This window comes from Saimiri boliviensis, chromosome 10 (genome assembly GCF_048565385.1).
Source record: "Saimiri boliviensis isolate mSaiBol1 chromosome 10, mSaiBol1.pri, whole genome shotgun sequence".
Taxonomy (NCBI): domain Eukaryota; kingdom Metazoa; phylum Chordata; class Mammalia; order Primates; family Cebidae; genus Saimiri; species Saimiri boliviensis.
In genome coordinates this window covers 21,513,089-21,535,634 of record NC_133458.1, presented here as the reverse complement: position 1 = coordinate 21,535,634, position 22,546 = coordinate 21,513,089, and the positions used below count along the sequence as shown (strand labels likewise).

The 22,546-nt window shown below is 35.9% G+C and overlaps 1 protein-coding gene and 1 non-coding gene across 2 annotated transcripts in view; one reads left to right on the top strand and one right to left on the bottom strand.

Annotated features, from left to right (window-relative positions):
• MTPN (myotrophin) overlaps positions 1–22,546 on the bottom strand; it is a 50,310-nt gene that overhangs the window by 13,246 nt on the left and 14,518 nt on the right. The window contains exons 2-3 of the mRNA XM_003920968.4: positions 10,699–10,812; positions 9,767–9,850 (exon numbers count right to left, since the gene is read on the bottom strand). Coding sequence (XP_003921017.1) covers positions 9,767–9,850; positions 10,699–10,812 — 198 coding nt within the window. The remainder of the gene's footprint in view (positions 1–9,766; positions 9,851–10,698; positions 10,813–22,546) is intronic.
• Positions 19,687–19,793, top strand: LOC120365452 (U6 spliceosomal RNA). Its single transcript, XR_005580390.1, has one exon. It is a non-coding gene; the product is annotated as a U6 spliceosomal RNA (small nuclear RNA).

The window sequence follows — 22,546 nt, the reverse complement described above, 5'->3', positions numbered from 1 at the left end:
AACCACCAAATCACCTCTCATTCAATTGTTATGTTCTCTGTGAAGCCTTCTGGGATTGCCCAGGCAGCTGGTGCCCTGGAGATCATAAGGTCAATACTGAAGCTCACTCAGCATCTGACATAACCCCCTTCCAACCTGTTCTTCCTTGCTTTCCTCTACTACAGAGGTTGAAAAGAAATGAAATTCTGAGACTCCCTTAAAGCTACAAGGTGGCCATCTGACCTAATTTTGGCCTGTCCTGTGGAGGGCATTCCTATTCTAGGAGGCCTTAGGAAGACAAAGTCCTTAGCTCTTTCCCTCTCTTCCTGTTCTTAACAGACACAATGCCTGACAGTTCAGTAGTTATCTTGTAACCATAAGCACTGGGGAAAGTGGAGGGGGTGGGTGTCCAAATGTCGGATATCAACAACATACACAGTGAAGCTGGTACTTAGCCTTGGACTGCACACCTTCAGACTTTCTTGTTTAGATCACTGTAGTAGGGGTTTTTGTTACTCATGGCTAAACTCCACCTCTCTTACGGAACTTACCACAGTCTATAATTAACTGTTAAGAGGTATATTCCCCAAATTAGGCTGGGTTCTATGAAGGAAAAAGTCTTGTTATATTCGTCCCTGTGCCTTTAATACCTAGGATGCCTGGTAGCCAGCAGATGCTCAATAAATACTAAATAAATTTAAAAAATTCACATATGGGTCACAGTAACAGAAATCTTACCATTACTGAACATGAGCGTCCAAATTAAAAGGAAAAATTATTTTTTAAAAAATACTATCTTGTCTAAGTATATACTACTGTACATTAGAATATTGTCAAATATTTTGGAACAATTTATATGCATTTTAGAACAGTCTTGAGAAACTGTTATACTCACAAAAAACTCCACTATCTCATGATTTGGGGCATCTGTTTGTAGTTCCATGGTACTATGAGAAAATGTTCAGAATCTGAAAACTTTACACTGTTTAAATATATACTTAAATATTACCATTAACAGAACTTACACATATAATTCAATTTTGGAAACTACTAAAAATGGATTTGGTATTTAGTGACATTAAAAAATTATTCAACTACCTATAATTATACATACTGTGCAATTTTATCTCCTGGTGCAGGATGATTTCATAGCACATTTAATTTCATATTCATACTTAATTTACATATTGATACAGGAGACAGAGTAAAGAGAATTTCTGGATACCCTATAAGGTCTAATATAATACAAAACACAGTGATTGTTATATCCCTTACGTTTCTTGTAGCAGTTTCGAGTTTTTAATGTAACAGTGCAGATATATGACTACATTTTTCTCACAGCAGCCCCCTGAAGTAGGCATTGTTAACTCCATTTTGTAGACAGGCTCTCAAGCCCCGCTAAGAAACCTGCCCAAGGTCAGTCAGCAAATACAGACTACCATCTGACTCCAGATCTTGTGTTCTCAGCTGAAAATTTACTCATGACTTTTCCCCTCAAAATGTTAGGGACACAACTAGATTTTAGAACTTACTACCTTTAGATATCTGCAGCTTATTTGCACCTCTCATGGAAAACGAAAGAAGTCTGCGGGACGGCACATATATGACATGTCAACTGTTGCACACTGACATCATAGCACCTTTCAGACACTTAATTCACAAGTCCGTTCTGTGAATCTTTACTGAGTTTCTGTTAAGTGGCAGATATAGTTTTGGTAAATAAAATGTTCCTGGAGCATAGCTAGGCTTATTCATTTACATGTTGTTTATGGCTGCTTTTGCATTATAATGGCTGTGATGGAGACCCTTTGCACAGAAAACCCCAACTTTTAATACCTGGCTCTTAACAGAAAATGTCTGTTGCCCACTGTTAGATATTTCACAAATATATCAATGTGGCAAGAACTAAAAATAGGAAAGACCATTACCTTCTTGGATTCTCAGAATAATCCTGAGGTCTGAATACTATTAAACTCGCTGAGTTGACTAGCTATGAAGCTACAGAACCAGGCCTTAAATCTAGACTTACTAACTTCATCGTCACTCTCCTCTATCTGCGCCACCCTGCTTCTCCAACAACATGCTAACTATGCAATGGGGAATGTGATATGAACCAAAGCACTTGCTGAGAACTTTAATTTACCAGGTGGGCAAAGTGTTGATGCTATTGTTTAGTCACTTTCCCAAAAATTTAATTCTTACAATGTCAATTAAACTCTAAAGAGGCAGGTACTGCAAGTTTTCCAAGCAGCTGCTCAAACTTACCCAAATGACAAAAACTAACAAATGAGACTCATATGTGAGCAATGAAACACATTTCATATTTTGTTTTATTCCTTATTCGAACACAGTTAACTATAGCTCATTTTCAGTTGCATATATAATGGTCTTGGATTTGTTCTTATGGTACCCCTAATAAAATTATGATTTTAACATCTCTATACCAATCATATTTAGCATAAATGGAAAGATCATTTCAAGGTTTCAAAGAAAAATTCATCATGGAAATAAGAGGATGGATTAAAGCACAAATGGGCCTTCAGGTTACCCCTCCTCAAGGACATTCAGATTCTGAGCTATTACTTCACTTTTTTTTTTTTTTGAGATGGAGTTTTTCTCGTTGCTCATGCTGCAGTGCAATGGTGCCATCTTGGCTCACTGCAACATCTACTTCCTGGGTTCAAGCGATTCTCCTGCCTCAGTCTACTGAGTAGCTGGGATTACAGGTATCTGCCATCACGTCCACCACCAGGCATGGCTAATTTTTTTGTATTTTTAGTACAGACAGGGTTTCACCACGTTGGCCAGGCTGGTCTCAAACTCCTGACCTCAGGTGATCCACCAGCCTCGGCCTCCCAAAGTGTTGGGATTACAGGCGTGAGCCACCACGCTGGGCTGCTGTTGTATTTCTTAAGAGGTGGGTACATCCTAAGTTTCAGATGAAAAAGTACGTCCACACTTGAAACAAAGTTCTTCTCAAAAAGCTTATTATCTTCAGGGAAACCTCATTCATATGGCAAGCTTTCCTTTTCTTAGAAGTACATCAATCCTAAACAGTCTTAGTACTTCCTGAGAATTCATGATATTCTTGGCATTGCAGCAAGTGGCTTACACACATTATCTCATTTGAGTACATGGCTATACTGAGAGGCAGTATAAGTAATGGTTACAGACACAGGCTCTAGAACAGGCGTCCCCAAACTTTTTACACGGAGGGCCAGTTCACTGTCCCTCAGACCATTGGAGGGCCACCACATACTGTGCTCCTCTCACTGACCACTAGTGAAAGAGATGCCCCTTCCTGAAGTGTGGTGGGGGACCGGATAAATGGCCTAGGGGGCAGCATGCGGCCTGCGGGCCGTAGTTTGGGGATGCCTGCTCTAGAGAAACACTGACTGGATCTGAATTCCAACTCCCCTTCTTGCCAGTTGTGTGATGCTGGGCAAATTTCCTAAATCACTTTGTGCCTCTGTTTCCCCAATGGTAAAATGGATAAAAAATATACTTACTGCACAGGATTACTGTGGTGATTAAATGAGTTAATATTCACAAAGCCCACAAAACTGTACTTGTACATAGGAAATGTCATCTAACTGTCAGTTATTTTATCCTCATATCAACTCCGTGTTACAGAAGAGAAAGCTTAGGCTGAGATATTAAGAAACTTGCTCAAACCCACAGAGTTATTAAGAAGCAGAACTGCGAACTAAACGTGTGTGTGGCGCCCCAGCACACAGCACAGATCTCTAACAGAAACAAAAATGATGTGCTGCAGTCTAAAACAGCTTAATGGTTAACACCAATGAACTTACACAGTGGGCATACTTGTGTATGAGATTTGTGAAACCTATCAAAACAGTTTAACAGTTGGTTCTTCAGTTCATCAGTTATTTATGGGGTAAATTTTATAGATATATAATTCTGGTAGGCAGTTTATGACACAGTTTCTTAAAATAAGACAATTCAGGAAAGCTCCGTTAAGTTCTTTGAGGAACACCAGTCCTAAAACTTTTTTGAAACCCAACTTGTCCATGTCATATGGAACAGAATTTTGGGGTTCCAAATAATCATAACATGTGCGTTTGAGAATAGATTAAGCTATTTAGATTTTATTGGAGGTACGGTAGTAATTCAAGCAACAAATAGTAATTCAAGTAAATATTTGTTCTGCCTACAAGTGCACCAATTTGCTTATGCTGGAAGGGGCTGACTTTCAGCCCTTCTATCTTACACATTTGATTCTCAATTCAAGCAGCACATTCTGCACCACAGACACTTTCCTGAGGACTCAACAATGCTGACACATGAGAGGGGTATTCAAGTTCTACTAACTGGCTGCTTGATTAAGAAAAAGCACAGAAAATACATTTATCAAAAATATGAATGTTACCAGACAAGATGGTTTCCTGTATTTTCTTAGCAGATTGAATTTCAGTATTTTTAAATCTCTATAGCAATTATGTATAAGACATAAAACATTTTGACTTCCTTTAAATAAAAAGAATGCAGTTGAATAACCAGGAATAGTGGTCTGAATCAGCTGAGTCACTAAAATTAATGTTGCATAACCATCGAGGTGTGTGTGTGTGTTGTTGTATGGTTAGAGTTGGCTTCCTAAGGAGATAAATTCTTTGACACAGAAATCAGAGAAAAAAAGGAAAACAAAAAAGCAGTTCTTTTGGGCTTTCTCCTCTCAGGTATAGCTCAGTATGCTAAATATCACTAGTAATACAATGATAGCTTATAATAACAAATTAAGTATGCAGTCAGCTTATTTTTGTAATCCAAGAATAAAACTAATTACAATGTTTTGAAACTTTCATTAAATTCTCAGTTAATGGGATTTCAATTCTCTCAAGCTGGGGTACAACTTTTTCTACTTATTTGTAAGAATTCTTATTTCTATAGGTGATTGAGGTCATTTTTAATAGCAATATATACCATGTAAGGCACTGAAGTGCAAACACATCAGCATAAATGACTGAAGGCTTATCTGGCTAAATTCTACATTATAGCAAATATAACATCTTTAAATGATTGATAAAAGAAGTAAATATTTAGGATATTTCCAAGCAATATCCCATAGTTGATTATTTAGAAATAGTATTCCTTAGAATTAGGAATACTGAACTTCTTAAAATTCTTTATTAAAATTATAAAAAATTATATAAATTACATGGAATTTTAATGTGTTTATAGAAAATGTAATCATAAATATATGTATTATATTAATATTAGACACGTACAACACAACATGAGGCTGGTTGCAGTGGCTCACGCCTATAATCCCAGCACTTTGGGAGGCTGAGGTGGGCAGATCACCTGAGGTCAGGAGTTCGAGACCAGCCTGTCCAACATGGCAAAACCTCATCTCTACTAAAAACAAAAATTAGCTGGGTGTGGTAATCCCAGCTACTTGAAAGGCTGAGGAGAAGAATCGCCTAAAACTGGGAGGTGGGGGTTGTGGTGAGCTGAGATTGCATCACTATTCTTCAGCCTGGGGGATGGAGGGAGATTCTGTCTCAAATAAATAAATGAAAAATTTAAAAAATGTGCAACATGATAGTGTATTAATGCTACAGGCAAACTATTATTATTTCTCTTACAGAACTGTCTTCTTAAAGCACAAAACTAGATAAAGATGTCAAATGATATGTAACTGAAAAATATAGTCTCCCTTTATCTGTAGGAGACATATTTCAAGACCTCCAATGGATGCCTCGAAACCACAGACAGTAATGAACCCTATTACATAAGGCCACGTGTCGCTTAATGAGGGGATTTCATCATGTGTGAACATCACAGGGTGTACTTACACAAACCTAGATGGTACAGCCTACTACATATGTACGATATATGTTATAGTCTATTGCTCCTAGGCTACAAACCTTCATCAAAAATAAGTGCTAGCATAGTCTAATAAAAGCATCCAGAAGGATACACACTCACCTTGTAGCACTTAGGAAGCATCATCTTACCACTGAGAGTTAGGGTTTTAAAACAATGTGTCTTATAAATTTCAAACTGTTTATCAGCTAGAGCAGGGATGGCAAAATATGGCCTGGATGTTTGTTTTTGTATATAAAGTTCTACTGGGATGCAGCCATGCCCATCCGTTTACGTATTGTCTATGGCAGCTTTAGAATTACAATGGCAAAGTTACCTCAGTGACCATGTGGTCTGCAAAGGCATACCCTTTAAGAAAAAGTTTGCCAGCTCTCAAACTGGAGGACTTTTTAATACCACCTTTTAAGTATCCTTTTTATTCTAAAAATTTTCTGGTTAAGATTTTTTAGGGTAAATAAAGGGGAACCTTATTTCACTGGATAATTACAATTCTAAATGACACATGACTATACAGGCTGCCTATTCTTGCTTTGATAAACATAGGCATTGGGCTTGGCCTCTATATAGACTGCTGCGCTGGTCAGCTGCCACTCTGCTGCCATGGGCGTCTGTTTCATGTTTAATATTTGCTTAGAGTTATTCACATACTAATTCATACTAACTTCTCACTCATTCTCCTTTCTGCAACAATACTCTCTTGCTCATATTTGGGCATTTCTTCTTTGACTTATCCTGCCTGTTTTCTGTCTTTCAAGGATTTCTCACAATTTCTTGTTAAATGGATCCAGTTCTTCTGGTCCAAAGCAGACACTGGTCTACTCACTTTAAAAACATCTTTTCTGTCATTGGGGGCAAAAAGTGAGTATTACAGAATGTGCTCAGACCTAAACCTTGAAATGGAAGCCTCACATCTGTTGATTTCTACATTTTCTCATTTACCAGCCTGCCATTTAAAAATGAGGCCACAAGTCTTTTTACCTGCAGATACGTACATGTTCCATTTCTCATTAATTGTCCTGACAGTAATTCCAAAAAGCAATTTCAAGTAATAGTAAGAACACAGGCTGCTGAATTATACATCTTGGAACAAACCTTGATTCCATTCATTCTATTCGACTTTCAAGCAATGACACCTCCCTGATATAAATGGTTTCCTTATACATAAAAGAGATAATAATTCCTAAGTATTTGGGTTTTTAATAAATTACAAATGATACAGTATTCATATAAAGTTTGATTTCAAATATTCTAGCAAACATCTTTGTTTTTGTGATTCCCCCCATTAGTTGTGATCATATTCAGTTTCTAAATCCCTGCTTATTATTTTGCCATTTTTCCTATGCTAAGGATAAATCAACTGGATAATGTATTAGAAATGTCAATGAATCTGGAAAGTTCTTAAACCAAGTCTTTTCAAATGAATTCATAATCCATAAGAATTCTATTTTTGATAAAAGGCAGAACAAATTAGACTTAATATAAACACTGATTATAACTTTTAAAAGATGCACTGGAATAGCCCTATTTTAGCAACTAAGAATTTTTGAAAGAGTATGATCAATTTTCAAAAACAATCTGCCAACAAAACTACAGGGTATCCATTAAAGCAGCTTATGCCATAATAAAATCAAATTAATTAATTTGAAAAAGCAGAAGTAAAATGTACCATGCTGATTTCAAAAAGGAAAGAAGAAAATCTCTTTGATATAAAACAATAGCTCTACATGGTTAAAAATGGTCTGCTACCAACATGGCTATCTCCGAATGTCACTTATTTGGCTAAAAAAGTCAAAGTTCAGACACAAATAAAAGAACAAAATAAGTAAAAGAAAAAGTAAAAGCAAAGCATAAGTAAAAGAAAAAACTAGTTAAAAGTAAGAAAACTAACAATCAATAATTTAGCAACACAGTACATGTTTATAGGGACCTTTTTGGGATAACATCTTAGGGCCTAATGTACATGCAAATCAAGCTAACTTTTCAAGAACTTACTTAATGTTTTCAACTCTTTAACAATGGAAACTTACAACCACAAGGTCTCAATGACCCTAAAGCATCATGTTTTGGGTATAATAAGGAATAAAGAACAATGGTTTGGGTTCTCACTAGCATAAAAATTATATCTTGTTTTGTTTTTCCTAGGAGGACAGAGAGGTCTAACACAAAGACAAATTGTTCTGATCTACAGTTTGAGATATGGCTAAAAGGAAAAAGTACATTTAGGGCAGGTCATTTAGTAAATGGCCAGGGACCAAGGCAAAAAAGGATCCTATGGAGGTTTTTATTTTCAGAGAACAAAACTCTTGGCTGGGTAAGAAAAGAGAGGGGAACAAGGGTAAGGAAGGAGTCCTCCATTTCTTTTGCGAGCTAGCAGACAGGCTGACGCCATAGAAATAAAGCTAATGCTGAACAAGAGACCTGAGACAGGCCAAAAATAAAAATAAAAAAATCAGATCATAGTCATGCATCTTAAATCCAGGGTCAAGCTGTGCCTCAACTGTGCAGTTATATAAATTAATAAGATCTCATTTACTATTTAAGCCTGTCTGAGCTGGGTTCAGCTACTCGCAAGACATAGTCCTAACTAGCATAGTATTGAAATTATATAAATCTTTCATAAACAGCAAATCTGTTTTTGATACAGTAAGCAAAAATATTTCCCAGGGATGAAATTATCTAGCAGTTTTCAAAGGTATTTTGTAATCCTTTCATAGATGCAGGGGAGGGATGGACAGTAAAGAGAAAGACAGTGACTGGAAATCCTTGTGAGCGCACCCTGTTACAGATGCTGGATCCACTAGTGTTTGCTTTATTTTGGCTTTTGGAGAAATGCATCATTCCTATCAGTATGGTATGAAAATTGCTCCTGATATATAACCAAACCCAAACCCAAACAACAACAAAATACATATTTAAAGAAATCCAGCAATTGTGTTAACATGAAGCTATGGGGAGAAGAAATTCTAGTTCTATTTAGAAGATCCAAATTAACTGCTTTTGGAACCGTATCTTTACAAAGTTGTCAATAAAGTGTTAAGAGATAAATGTGCTATCTTCTTTCCCAATTTTCTTTGTATCTTATTGAAGGTGACACTACAAAACATAAAATCCTCTTCAACTGTTAGTTATAATAAAAGCTACTACTTACTGAATGCTTACTATGTATCAGGCACTGTAGCAAAATACTTTGTATACATCTCCTCATTTAATTTCTGTTTTTCTCTTGCTTCTTTTAGCAGGGCTTATTTTAAGATCCCAAATGAAATATTATAAAGAACACTTTCCAGAGTGTGGTCACAGAATGACAAAGCTTAAATACTAGTGATAACTGGTAATATTTTGTAAAGATTTCTTGCTTTCCAACATCTGTAGGATCCATCTAATACAGCTAGAATAACTGCAACTAAATGGTTAATTCCTGAGTCTGGATTTTGAACTCTATCTAAGGGCTTATAATAGCAAAGACAAAAAAGGTAGGAAAACTCCAAATTTATCACTATCACAAGCATATCAAAAAAAACAGGTAACGTGGACAGCCCTTACTTACAGCAAACTACCTCTAACCATTTTGCAGAAAATAACACTTACATATTTCAAAGCAGTGTTACTCAAAGGGAGGTCTATGAACCTGATGCCAATCCACAAAGTATTACTGTCCAAAATGACATTCTTCTACATCAAGTGCAATATACAATGTTTATTTCAAGCTGATTTTTCTTTTTTGTAAAAATTTTCTTGACAAAGGAGACTGTTGATTTATATTCACCCAAGCTCCTTACCTATCAGAAACTGGTCACTGTTTACAGGCCAGCTATTTTGAGTAACACTAGACCTCAATTTTGTATATTGCTTCCAGTTTTCTGTCCCTACTGCCACACAAAATTCAAATAAATTACAACACAGTAATAGAAAAAGCAGTACAATTAGTGATTGACCTCACCTTTGACAGAAGCAATTTCACACAAGAAACATGACCCTCATAGACAGCAGACAGCAGAGGAGTAATATGATGTTTATCTGGAGCCTATGAAATAATAAACAAAGAGATAATCTTTTTCATTTCTTCCTTCTTTCTAGATTTAACTAGGAAACTCTTACAAGATATACCTATTTGCCTTTCTACAAATTAAAAAAAAAAAAAAAATCAATCCACAGAGTCAAGTGTCTAGCCTCTTAGAGAGCTACCAGAGACCCAAGCCCATGAGCACTATCTTTCCTTACGAGTCAGAATAGTAGAGCACAGGGAGTAGGGCTTTGACCTCGGCTCAAATCTTGGTGCTGCCACTTACTATAGGACTATTATTTAGCCTCTCTTAGCCTTGATTCCCCACAACCGTAGAAATGCCAATGTGGTCCAGTAAGGGAAGATCGGGGTAAGACACAGCCAGTAAGGAGGTAGAAAGGCTGGGTAACATGGCATCTCTTGAAATGCAGAAGCTACAAAAGGCTAAAGTCAGGAGATGACTGCGCTTATCTGACCACTTGCCCGTTGACCTCTGCCCAATAACCCAGTTTACATTTAGCCTATGACTGCAGAGTCTTATGCTCTATTACATCATAGCTATTTGTTACTCACAGATAGTGCTAACTCCCCAAGCTTTAGAACCTGAAAAGCAACAGCCATGGGTAGGGGGGCGGAGGGGGACATCCTAATCTTCAATTTTTATTAGCTTAAAAAAGTCAGGGATTTTTTTGGCTTATTTTTTAAAATCTCACATCTGTATTTCTACGTTATAGGCAATTTGGCATAATTTCAGACTGTATTCTTATTTAAAATGAAGTTTCTACAAATAACTATTTTATAATCTACAGAAAACAATTACCCATAGCATATTAACAGAAATTTTTTCAAGAATGATGTCGTCTACTTACATTAATATCTGCTCCTTTCAGCAGCAGAAATTCCAGAATTTCAAGCTGCCCACAATCTGCTGCATAATGAAGAGGCTTCCTTCCACCTTCTAGTGTCCGGTTGACATCTTCTCCCTTATAAGAACAGCAAATGAAAACAATATTTATGTGAATGGAAGACTTAAGAAGCGAAATGCGGCACCTGATATTTTTACTTTCTTAAAGCCATAGGAGTTTCATGAAACAATTACCATTTCTTGAAAAATGAAATAAACAAAAGCTTGAAATTCTGCACAGGAGTTAACATACAGTATGATGGAACTTCAAGTCACGAGTAGTCAAGCTGGAAACAATACAAAATAATGATAAATGTAATGAAAAGAAACCTCTCCATTTCTAAGGGGTTCAATCAGCATAATGTCAATATGTGACAACAAAAGACTAGTGAGTTCAAGCACTGAGATTTTACACAGTTCATATTACTTGTATTTTAATTCTTCAAAGAAAGTATTCCTACTTTTATGCAGGCAGCCATCAATATTACAAGGTAATTTCAGTACTAGGTATAAAGAATTTATTTAATTCAACATTCAGTAAAGCCCAATTGTGTGGCAGGCACCATGCTAGGCAGTAGAAGACAGTGGTCGGCAAAAATCAGACACAATTCCTGACTACATGAGGCTTATCATCTGGGGTCAGGGGGCAGATATTAATAATCACAAAATTAAATATGTAATTTCAAAATACAAGTGCTATAAAAGAATTCAGGGCTTTCAGAAGAACATGACAATCTTGGTGATGAATGGAAGTACAGGGCCAGAAAAATGAACTTAAGTCTAAAAAGGTCATTTTTATTCACCGAAGATTAACAGAGCCTAAAACTGATGACTACCTTCTCTATGGACCAGCTGCAACACATCTGGCACTCTGATACACCCATTATTTCTAATCTTCAAACAACGCCAAGAAGATAAAACCTCCATCTAATACATGAGAAGTCTAAAGCTGAAAGAGGTTAAATAACTTTTTACTGTGGTTCAGTTAGTAACAGAGTAGAGATTTAAACCCATTCTCTTTCTGTACCAACATGCTGTTTCTAATCTGGTATTTGCCCCTTCCCTCTTAGGAGAGTTCAGATTTTACTGAGGAACAAAATGTCCTAAGGAGTTTATTTTCTTAGCCGAATGTGGTGGCTCACACCTGTAATCCCAGCACTTTGGGAGGTGGATCAGTTGAGCCTAGGAGTTTAAGACCAGCCTGGGCAACATGGTGAAACCCCATCTCTACTAAAAATATAAAAATTAGCTGGGCGTGACGGCATGCTCCTGTGGTCCAGTTACTTGGGAGGCTGAGGTGGGAGGATCACCTCAGCTCAGGAAGTTGAGGCTGCAATGAGCCATGACTGCACCACTACACTCCAGCCGGGGTGACAGCAGTGAGACCCTGGCTCAAACAAACAAAATTTATTTTCTCAACAACTCTGTTATTCATTTAGTATAGTTTGGTCAACTCATCAAGACATACCCTGAATCAAGATGTTCAGAGCCCTATCATTTCACTATAAACCATTCTTCCAAATACACATACTCTAAACTCCCCCTCTCCTTTGTCATTTATGCTTGCTCCGTTCCTCCTTCCCATTAACTTAAATACTATAGGTTCTACAAGCCCCAATCAAATGTAACATTTACCTTGTCTATGAAATTTTCCATGGTAATGGTAAGCTCTCCCTCTTGTAAAACTCACAGGAATCAGTTAGTATTTAAATATGATGAACTTATAACTTTGTGTATGCCTTCTTTCCCAAAAGAATGCAAATTCCTTGAGAGTAGAAATGTTTTTTCTTTATATTTTCCTACAGTATGATATGGGAGTTAATAACCGGAGCTCCATCACCATACACCTTGGGCAAGTTACTTACTTTCTATGTGTATGAGTTTTCTTAACTGTAAAATAGAGATAACTACCTACAGCTTGTGGAGTTGTGAAGATTAAACTATATGATCCATGTAAAGCACTGGGATATCATATTAGCTAATATTAATAGAAATATGGTTAGCTATTATCTGTATTATCTGTGTACGTAATAGGTACACTCACATATGGATTTACTTATTCTTAAGCATTCTGAGAGACCGGTGATACCAACTGTCTACCACAGCAACCAGTGGTGACACTGAAACGCTAAGTAAAGAAACTAAATCATAGAGTGTTTCCAAATTCCAGCCCACATGTGTATTTCAAACATATTGTTTTTTTTGGTGGATCTTGAGTTTTATCAGAAAGCATCTTCCTACTCTGAAATATTAGATGATAAAACAATCTTTTTCTAAAACTTCAGTAATCAAAGCAATAATTTCTAATGAATTGTTTACTCAAGTCAATATGTGATATGGGCATTACAACAGGACCTCCTGTAAATCAGAAGGATATAGAAGGAAGGTGTATAATGTGCCTAAAATCACTGGAGACCAGGTCAGTACCCAACTCTACCACTCAGTTGTGGGACCAGAGATCAGTTACTTTCTAAATTTTAGTTTTCTTATCTGTAAAATGAGAATAGAAATACCTACCCTTCACAGGGTTTTAATGTTTCATTAGATGAGATAAGCCATGCAAAGTGCTTAACATAGTGCCTGACACATTGTTTAATACATGTTTAATAAAGGCTATTATATTTAATAAAGGTTAACAATATTTTGTGGATTCTTGGCACTGGCTTACACTGGACGCAAAAGATTATTCAAAACAGGATTAAGGCAGGTTTCTGCACAATGGTTGAAATATGAATAATTAAAGACATTATTTATTGTAACGTTTTATATTCAAAATCAAATTTAAATGGTAAGGGCAAACTGCATACAACCTTAGTCTTTATTCACAACTGCAAAAATGTTGAGGCAAAGAATACTTAACAATTCAGATAAAATTAGTTTTCCTCTATTAACATTTCCTTTCTGTTGTTAATATTAGTTGGACAGGATTAAGTGGACGAGTCTTTAGAGACAAAGCAAATAGATATGTGCAGTAAGTCATCGATAAGATGTCTTTGTCAAAGATACTTCCACGAATCAAAATGTTACATCCTCCCTTGCACTCTTAATACAAGAGTGCAAAATGCCTATGAAATGGGGTTGTGAGTTTAAACTTTCTCCTTTATCCCTTCAAAGATTTACATTACAATTCTTATTTTAGCATACAAAAAGATGACGAGAATGAAAAAGCTTTGTGTGACTGACAGAAAAAAAAATACCTTGTCAGCAGAGCCTTAGCAAAGCAGTACTTATGGAGAAATTTATAGCACTAAATGCCTGTACTAGAAAAACAGAAAGATTTCAAATGAAGAATTTTTGTATTTCCACCATAAGAAACTAGAAAAAAATCCAAAATAAGCAGGATAAAAGAATAAAGATCAGGGTAAAAAAATCAAAGAAAAAGAAAACAGAAAAATGAGAGGAATCAAAAGCTGATTCTTCAAGATCAATACAACTGATAAACCTCTAGCAAGAGTCATCAGGAAAAGAGTGAAGACACAAAGTGCCAATATCAGACTACAGATTATCTCCCCACAAAGAAACCTTTAGACTCCAGATGGCACCACTGTAAATTCTACTAGACACTTAAGTGAAGAAATAATAGCAATTCTACCCACTCTTCCTGAAAATGGAATAGATGGGATGTTATCTCAAGTCGTTCTGTGAGTTCAGCGTTACTTTGATTCTAAAACAAGACAAAGTTGCTATAAGAAAAGAACACTATATGCCAATATTCCTCAGGAAAAGTGATGGAAAAATTTTAGACAAAATTGTAGCAAATTTTATCCCACATTATGTAATAAGGATAATATACCATGACCCAGTGGGGTTTATCCCAGGAATAAGGTTGATTTAATATTTGAAAAGTCAGTGAATGTAATTTACCATTTTAACAAACAAAAAATAAAAGCCATATGATTGATCACCTCAATGGATTAAAAAAGAAACCAGTATCCATTTCTTATCAGAATTTAGCAAACTAGGAAAAGAAGGAAACTTCCTTGGCCTACAAAAAAAAAAACCTACATTGAAGATCATACTTAATTGGTGAAAGACTGAAAGTTTTCCTCCTAAGATCAGGAACAAGACAAGGGTATCTGTTCTTATCACTTCAATGTTGCACCAGAGGTTCTAATCAGCACAATCAGGCGTGAAATGAAGTAAAAGGAATCCATTTTGGAAAGGAAGAATTAAAGCTCTCTTTTATCTGCAGATCACATGGTTTGGAAGGGGTTCTGAATGACAATTTCACCAGGTTTTCAGCAGTCTTGATGGGTGGTAGGTTCAACTACTAGTGGTGAAATAGGGAGGAAGACAGTGCTCTATATAGATCCTTTCTTCCCCGCCTACAGCCTATATTCTAGGCCTCACTGACATCACCAGAGATAAAGACACCTATTCTGTAATCTTCATTCCACCTTCATAAAACATTACCAGCAACGGAGAAAAATCAAACCCGAATTTTCTTTCCCAGATTCTGGGGACAGAGAAGAGAGATACACAATCTTAACAGGTTCCTTAGCTCAGATGGAAATGTTACCACGTTTTCCTTTTCCTCTGGCTCTTCCACTTTCCACAGAGACTACTTTAAACCTCTTCTACTTACTATAGACCTTAGACTTTGGTCTCCTCTTTCCCTTTCGTTCTCAGCAGATAAGCCCATATCCTTCTTTATACAGACGACTGCCTTCAGGCGAGATCTCCCTCAGGAACTTCCCTCTACCACACTTTCCTGCAACTGACCCATTCTCTCATCCTATCAAAAGCCATCCCTCACCTATGTTTTATGTATTGTCCCTTCTTTCTTTTTTTTTTGGAGGAGGGGGGGATCTTCATGTTTATTCCTTTTCCTGACTGTTTTCAACCTCTCCTGTTTTACTGGCTCCTTCTCATCAGCATGTGCCATTCACAGCTGTTTCACTAAAAAAGCCAACAGCAGCACAAAAATCTCCCCTTGGACTTGACATCCGCCCTTCAGTTAACTGTTCTCTTTCCTCCCTTCCAGGGCTCAACTTGACAAAAGTGTTGTCTGTATTTGCTATCTCCAGTGTTTCACTGTCCACTTTAAACCGGCTTCCACCATCAACACTATTACCATAACCACTTTTGCAGAGGTCAAGGGTTTCTACTTTGCAAATAACAAAGCTTCCCTTTACTTTTTCCTTTCATTGCAACAAGAAGTCTGTCAGTTATTAAATATACATCCTAGATTGTATTATATTAAAGCAAACTAAATTGCTTTGAAGCTACTTTCTCTAAATATGGTGTATTCCATATACAGTGTGTAATGTAAGTAACATGTAATATGTTAATATTATACATAATACACATATGAAACACTACTACTTTATAGTATATTCTGGTGATGAGTTTAAATTAAATACATACACTCTATCTGAAACCACCATAGAGACCATAAAATGCTTTAGGATGGGTTGACTTCTGGTGCCTCTAAGAGTGTAGAGGAGGATTGAGATTATAGTGAAAAGGAGAAAGTCTATGTGAAATTCTAAATCAAATGGAACCCAAGAAAGGTCTTAAGATTACATTCTGGTAACCCGAGATTAGCTTCTCTGAGTCTTCCTTGGTCCTAACCTGAATTCTTCTTAGTGTTAAAAAATTAAAATAAGAGTAGTTGGTGAGTTCCATGTTGGAGAAGAACCTAATTATTATATCATTTATTCCAGTGCCAAAGCATAGTGCTATAGTTTTGATGTGTGTCCAGAAAATCTCATGTTGAAATTTAATGTTACAGGCGGGGGCCTAAAGAGAGGTGTCTGGGTCATGGGAGTGGATCTCTGATGAACAGAGATTAATGCTCTCACTGGGTGTGGGGTAAGTGAATTCTTATCCCATTAGTTCTTGTGAGAGCTGGTTGTTAATAAGAGCCTGGCACCTCTAACCTCCTTTGCTTCCTCTCTCACCATGTGATCTCTCTACACCTGGCTCCCCTTCACTTTCTGCCATGAGTGGAGGCAGCCTGTGGCCCTTGACAGATGCAGGTCCCAATCTTACACTTTCCTATACATCAGAATCATGAACCAAATAAACCTTGTTCTTTATAAAGTGCTCAGCCTCAGATATTCCTTTTTAACAACCCTAAATGGACTAACACATGTGGCATTTTAGGACTGGGCACTGGACAGATTTTTCAACTTAGAAAAATTAAATATTATTGGCATTTCCTGATATTCTCAATATATAATTCCCTTATTTTAATCCTCATAGTTCTTGTTTATATGTCTCTCATTACACTGACCTCTATTTGATCAGGTATTTGTTATTTATATACTTTAATAAAAACCTCACTAAAGAAAGAACAACGAAACGTCTTACTTGTTTATATGTTGCCTACATGTCTGTGGTGACTTGTGCACAGCACTCTATTTTAACGAATCCTATAGTCACTTAGAACAGCTTTGTCACTATGCAACCTGTTGCCTATCAAACAGCTACTACTTCACAAAGTGAAATAGTTTTTAAAACCTTATTCAGGTCTCTGAAAGTTATACAGTATCAGTGTTGGAAGGAGCTCTAAATGTCATCTAGTTCAGCCACCCATTCTATGTTTTAATCCCTGCTTGTGACTGCCCAACCTATAACTGAGTATCTCTAATGAAAGGCAATTCAGAACCTTGCTGATCAGTCCATTCCTGCTCTCAGTACTGGAAAATTCACTGTTTACTAGTTCTGGTTCTATCCCTTGCAGACACATGGCACAAGCAATTCTTATTTTTATATTAGGTTGTTAATTGTGTTTAGCAGCCACAACACACTGTAACACAACTAAATATTTTCATTGATTTGTTATTATCCTGAATTCGAGTCACTAATGGGTCAGAGAGACCTATGATCTGCTGATTCCTAATCTAGTTCATGACACTTTCATCCAACCATGCTTCCCCATCATTCCCCCAAGGATATCATTGAAACATTCAAATTTCAGTGAAGTATTTCAGATTACCTTTATAACAGTCCAGAAACTTCAAAAAAAGGAAATTAGTATAGCATGAATTATTTCAAAATGATCCCCTGATAAGTGTTATAAACCACCCCACTGCCACCATTTATAAAATAAAATCTGGAAATTAAAAAATATTTTAGCTTTAAAAAAAAAAAAAAGGGCCAGGCGTGGTAGCTCATACCTGTAATCCAAGCACTCTGGAGGCCAAGGTGGATCATCTAGGGTCAGGAGTTCAAGACGAGCCTGACCAACATGGTGAAACCCTGTCTTTAAATTATATATATATATTTTAGCAAGGCCTACCATCCAAAATATAACCACCGTTACCACTCTGCTGTTAATTCTGTTTAATTATTTTCTATGAAAATAGTTGCTTTAAAAAGTTGTAATCACATGTATTCTTTCACGAGGCATAATTCTTGAAAGATAAATATATTCTATCAAATGGATATGCCACAGTTTACTTATTCTAATTCCAGACATGTAGTAAGTATCAAATACCCTGTAACACTAAAATTCTTATTTTACAGAACATAATAGTTCCATGTTTCATTGATTCCAATGAAATATTTTCTGTATTTTAACGTCCCTAAAACTGGGTCACAGACACCACTTAACCTTGGAGACTGGGAGAAAAGTTCTCATGGGTTGATTAGTACTCTGTGTAAACACTAACAATCATTGTCTATCCCTGGCTTTGCTACTGAAACCTACACATGGGTGGATCAAGATGTTAGAATGTAAAATGTAAAGTACAGAATTAGATTAAGCTGACTCTGAAGAACATAAATGGAGAAATTCACTGAATCAAAGTGCAGATATTATTCTCATGAAAATTTGGTGAGTGTGCCATCAGTTGTTTTTAATCCAGAGAAGAGAAATTAAATATTAAACAGAACATGTCAGAGATCTAATTTCTGAGAACAATGCTATTGGCTGTATGAGGAGTATCCCTAGAGTTTAGTATATGCCACCTGACTATCACCACTGAGTCAGTTGTTTGCTTTTTTGACAGTACTACAAGCGACGGAAGATTTTTCTAGTTTATCAGTATTATTCAAAGGGAACATCTGTTGTTGGTTTTTTCTTTAATGGAACATCTGTTTTTTTAAGATCAAGATAAACTAGTGTATTGCCTCTTGCTTTATTGCAACAACAGGATGAAATCAAACTTATATGGTATAATTTCCTCTTTACAATACCAAGTTGTTTTTTCCTTCTAGTATTTCATGCTTATTAGACGGTTTATTCTAATATTTTCCCAAAGATAGCAATTTGATTACTCAATCATTAATGAAACATTTACTGATAGCTAATAAGGTTTTGGGAACTGCGGTAAGCATCTGAGATAATGATGAAAAAGGAGTCACTCCCCACAAGGAATTTGTAACCATAAAAGGCAAGACAACAAGTAAACCATTCATATCATGTAATTAAATTATATAACGTGATAAAGCTGCGGTACTGGCTATGACTTTGTTTTGGGAATACAGAAAAGGAGGTGTAGCTCAGCCTAGGAGGGGTCTAATAAAGCTACTACGAAGAGGTAAAGCTTGGGCTAAGCCTAACATTTTTTTCTTAAGAAAAATAAAACAGATTCTCTTTTCCAGTCTTCATGATTTCATTTTTTAAAAAAACAATGTAATGAAGTTATGCCTTAGGCAATAGAGAATATAAAAGATCCGATGAACAAAACCACCAGCACAAGGATTCTTCTAGTACATAAACAGGTTATAAGTGGTAGTCTTATAAACAGGTGGTCAGAGGCAATCCATACATCCTAACTGCTAGCACACTCTAAATCTGAATAGTGTTTCCCTCTTATAAAGGACAGGTAACAGAAGAAAACCAATATGGAGGTAGGTGTATAAAAACTAATCATATGGCAAAAGAAATATATTGAAAACTTTTTCCTCTAAAATGTAGTAGAAAAAGAAAAAAAAAAAAGAAAAAAAACCTCTAAGGAAATACATACCTCTGAAATGATTTAATATAAGAAACTTAACTTTAGTGTTTGACTTGGCAGCACATATACTAAAACTAGAACAATACACAGAAGATTAGCACTGTCTCTCCGCAAGGGTGACATGCAAATTCATGAAGCAGTTCGTATTTTTTTGGTTTTTAATTAAAAAAAAAAACAAAAAAAAACTTTAGAAAACATCTACAGAGTAATCAAAATGGAATCCAAAAGACAAGGGCTCAGTGAGTAAGAATGTCTTAAGAAGAGAACAGGCAAACACGCAAAGTAAACAAACTGAGGTGCGGGCTGATAGGAAAGGGGAGCTGCAGAGAAAGTGACATATAGCAAGGAAATTAAAACTGCAATTGCAAAATTAAAATTTGTAACAAAGTCAAGTTGGGAAACACTACTCAAATTAAGAAAACTCAATTAAGTAAAGACTTGTGAACAAGCTTAAGAAATTTTCCCAGAATACTGAGGTGACAAAGTAGTACAAATGTTTAAAGAAAAAGATGACTGATATAAGGAGTGTAAGGTTCTAACTTATAAATAATACAGAACCACAACGGGAACAGAAAGTTTTAAAAAGTTTTTTGAACTCAGGAAAGACCTGAGCCTACAGATTGTAAGAACTTGCTGTACCGTAGGCAAAACTTCAAATATTCCCTCCACCAAAAAATAGTTTTATAATTTTTTATACGGATAAGGGAAAAAGATCCCCAAAATTAAAAAGTCAATCACATTAATACCAAAAAAAATTAAATTAGGCTGGTCTCATATTTGTGGCTTCCCTACAGCGCTGAACTCCAAAGGACTACAGAGATAAACTATCAGATGTTTGGACAGAGTATAAAATATATACTTCCCCACCCCCTTTTTTTTGAGACAGCATCTCACTACCTAGTCCACGCTGGATTTGAACTCCTGGGCTCAAGCAATCCTCCTGCCCCAGCCTCCCCAGTAGCTGGTACTACAGGTTCAATGTGCTAGGCTCTTAATGTCAAATTTAAAGATAAAGAAGAATTCTGAATTTTGTTAAACAACAAAAAGAACAGTAAACAAATTTCCAACCAGAAGCTGCTACTGAGAGATACTCAAAAGCAAAATATGAAAATGTAAAACTTTTTTTAAATGGCCAAAAATATAATAGGCACATAAATCTAAAAAGCTGAGAAGAATAAAATTAGTACATGATAAAGTAGAATTCAAAGCAAAAAAAGTAAATGGGAAAGATGTTCATTTTACATTAAAAAACGTATAAGCTAGTCTACATTTAATAATGTATACATTAAAAGTGTATAATCTGAAGAATGGTAAGAAAACAATGGACAAAAATAGCACTGTACAGAGAGACTATCATAATCATCTCAGTCTCTGGCAGGTAAGGACATAGCAGGCATAATTAATAATTAATGAGACTGAATTAATGTATATCAAACTTTTTACTCTATAAAAATTGTACCTATTTCACTGAATATTAACAAAATATTATTATAACAGAACAAAGAAGACTTCAATATTCCAAAGTCTTAAAATCTTACAGAACCCATTATTTAATCCTAGTATAATAAAGCAAAATTATATAGCACAAAGTAAACATAATAACCCAAAGAATGAACAAAAATAATACACAAAACACATACAACCAAACCAATACTAAATCTCCTAAATTACTGATGGAGCAAAGAAAAACTCAATACTAGAATTACAGACCATTTTGAAAATAAAGGTTAATTATTCTGTTAATGGCAAGAATATTACTTATAGACAGAACCAAATCTGTGAAAAACCAATCTGGAGGTGGTCAGTTAAATCAATATGAAATTACATGGATTTTAAAAGACTGTCACTGTTCATTATATTTTTCCCAGCCCTTTCCAATTTTTTCTCCCCATTCTCCTAACTGGTTTTTAATATGAAACATAAACATATTAACAAATATGTGGTGTCTTTTTAATAGTTCTAGACTTTCTCTTCAAAAGCAAAGTCTTTTACATGCTCCTCCATAGTGTGGCTTGGTGGGGGTTATTCACTAGATTCGTACTTCTTACAGGCCTCTATTACAGAGCATTAAGTTTCTTTGAATAATAAACACTACAAAGAAATAGTACTCTTTATGCTATTTCTAAATGAAATGGCCGTCTGACTCCTACAGACAGTGTTTTTTAGGCCTTTCTTCAGGTGAAAAGGAACAATACTCTTCTTTTGATCTCTAAGATAGGTACACGTTGCTGCCACTGAGTTCTAAGGCAGAAATACATGCTGTACTGTCACAAGAGATCAGTGTCCCAAAAGCTACCTAACAAATAATAGACTAAATCAGCATATGTGTAACCACTTCGTACCACAGCATGTAAATTAAATATTGAACACATGACAGTGGAAAGGAGCAAAACTATTAAACTTACAAAATTCTATATAGTTGAGTCAATGTCCCCAATAATTTCAGTTACTAACTTATTACCCTTCCCCACTGAGAATACAGAATTCCTTAAGACTGCAGTATTCAATATTTTAAAAATGACAGATCCACTTGGGATGACTGCTATAATACCATCCGTTCTTTCCTAACACTCTCTGTCCTCCTCCCTACCCAATCCCCCAGATTAAAAGTCCTTATTTAGGATATAACTTTGCAAAAAAGAATCACATATTACTGTACTGGTGACATCCGTGTGTCAATATCACAATTATAAATTACAACACAGCAATGGGTTTATACGTAAAATCTACCACTGAGGGGGCAAAGCAAACAAGAAAGGTGACAATACATTAATACTTTATCTGGAACTTTAAATACAGAAAAACTGACAGATGGCACAACAGAAAGAAAGCAAGTCTGAAAGGACGAAAGTAGAAAATCAACTGCTCTTACTTGACATATTTCCTGAAACGTTAACATGGCAC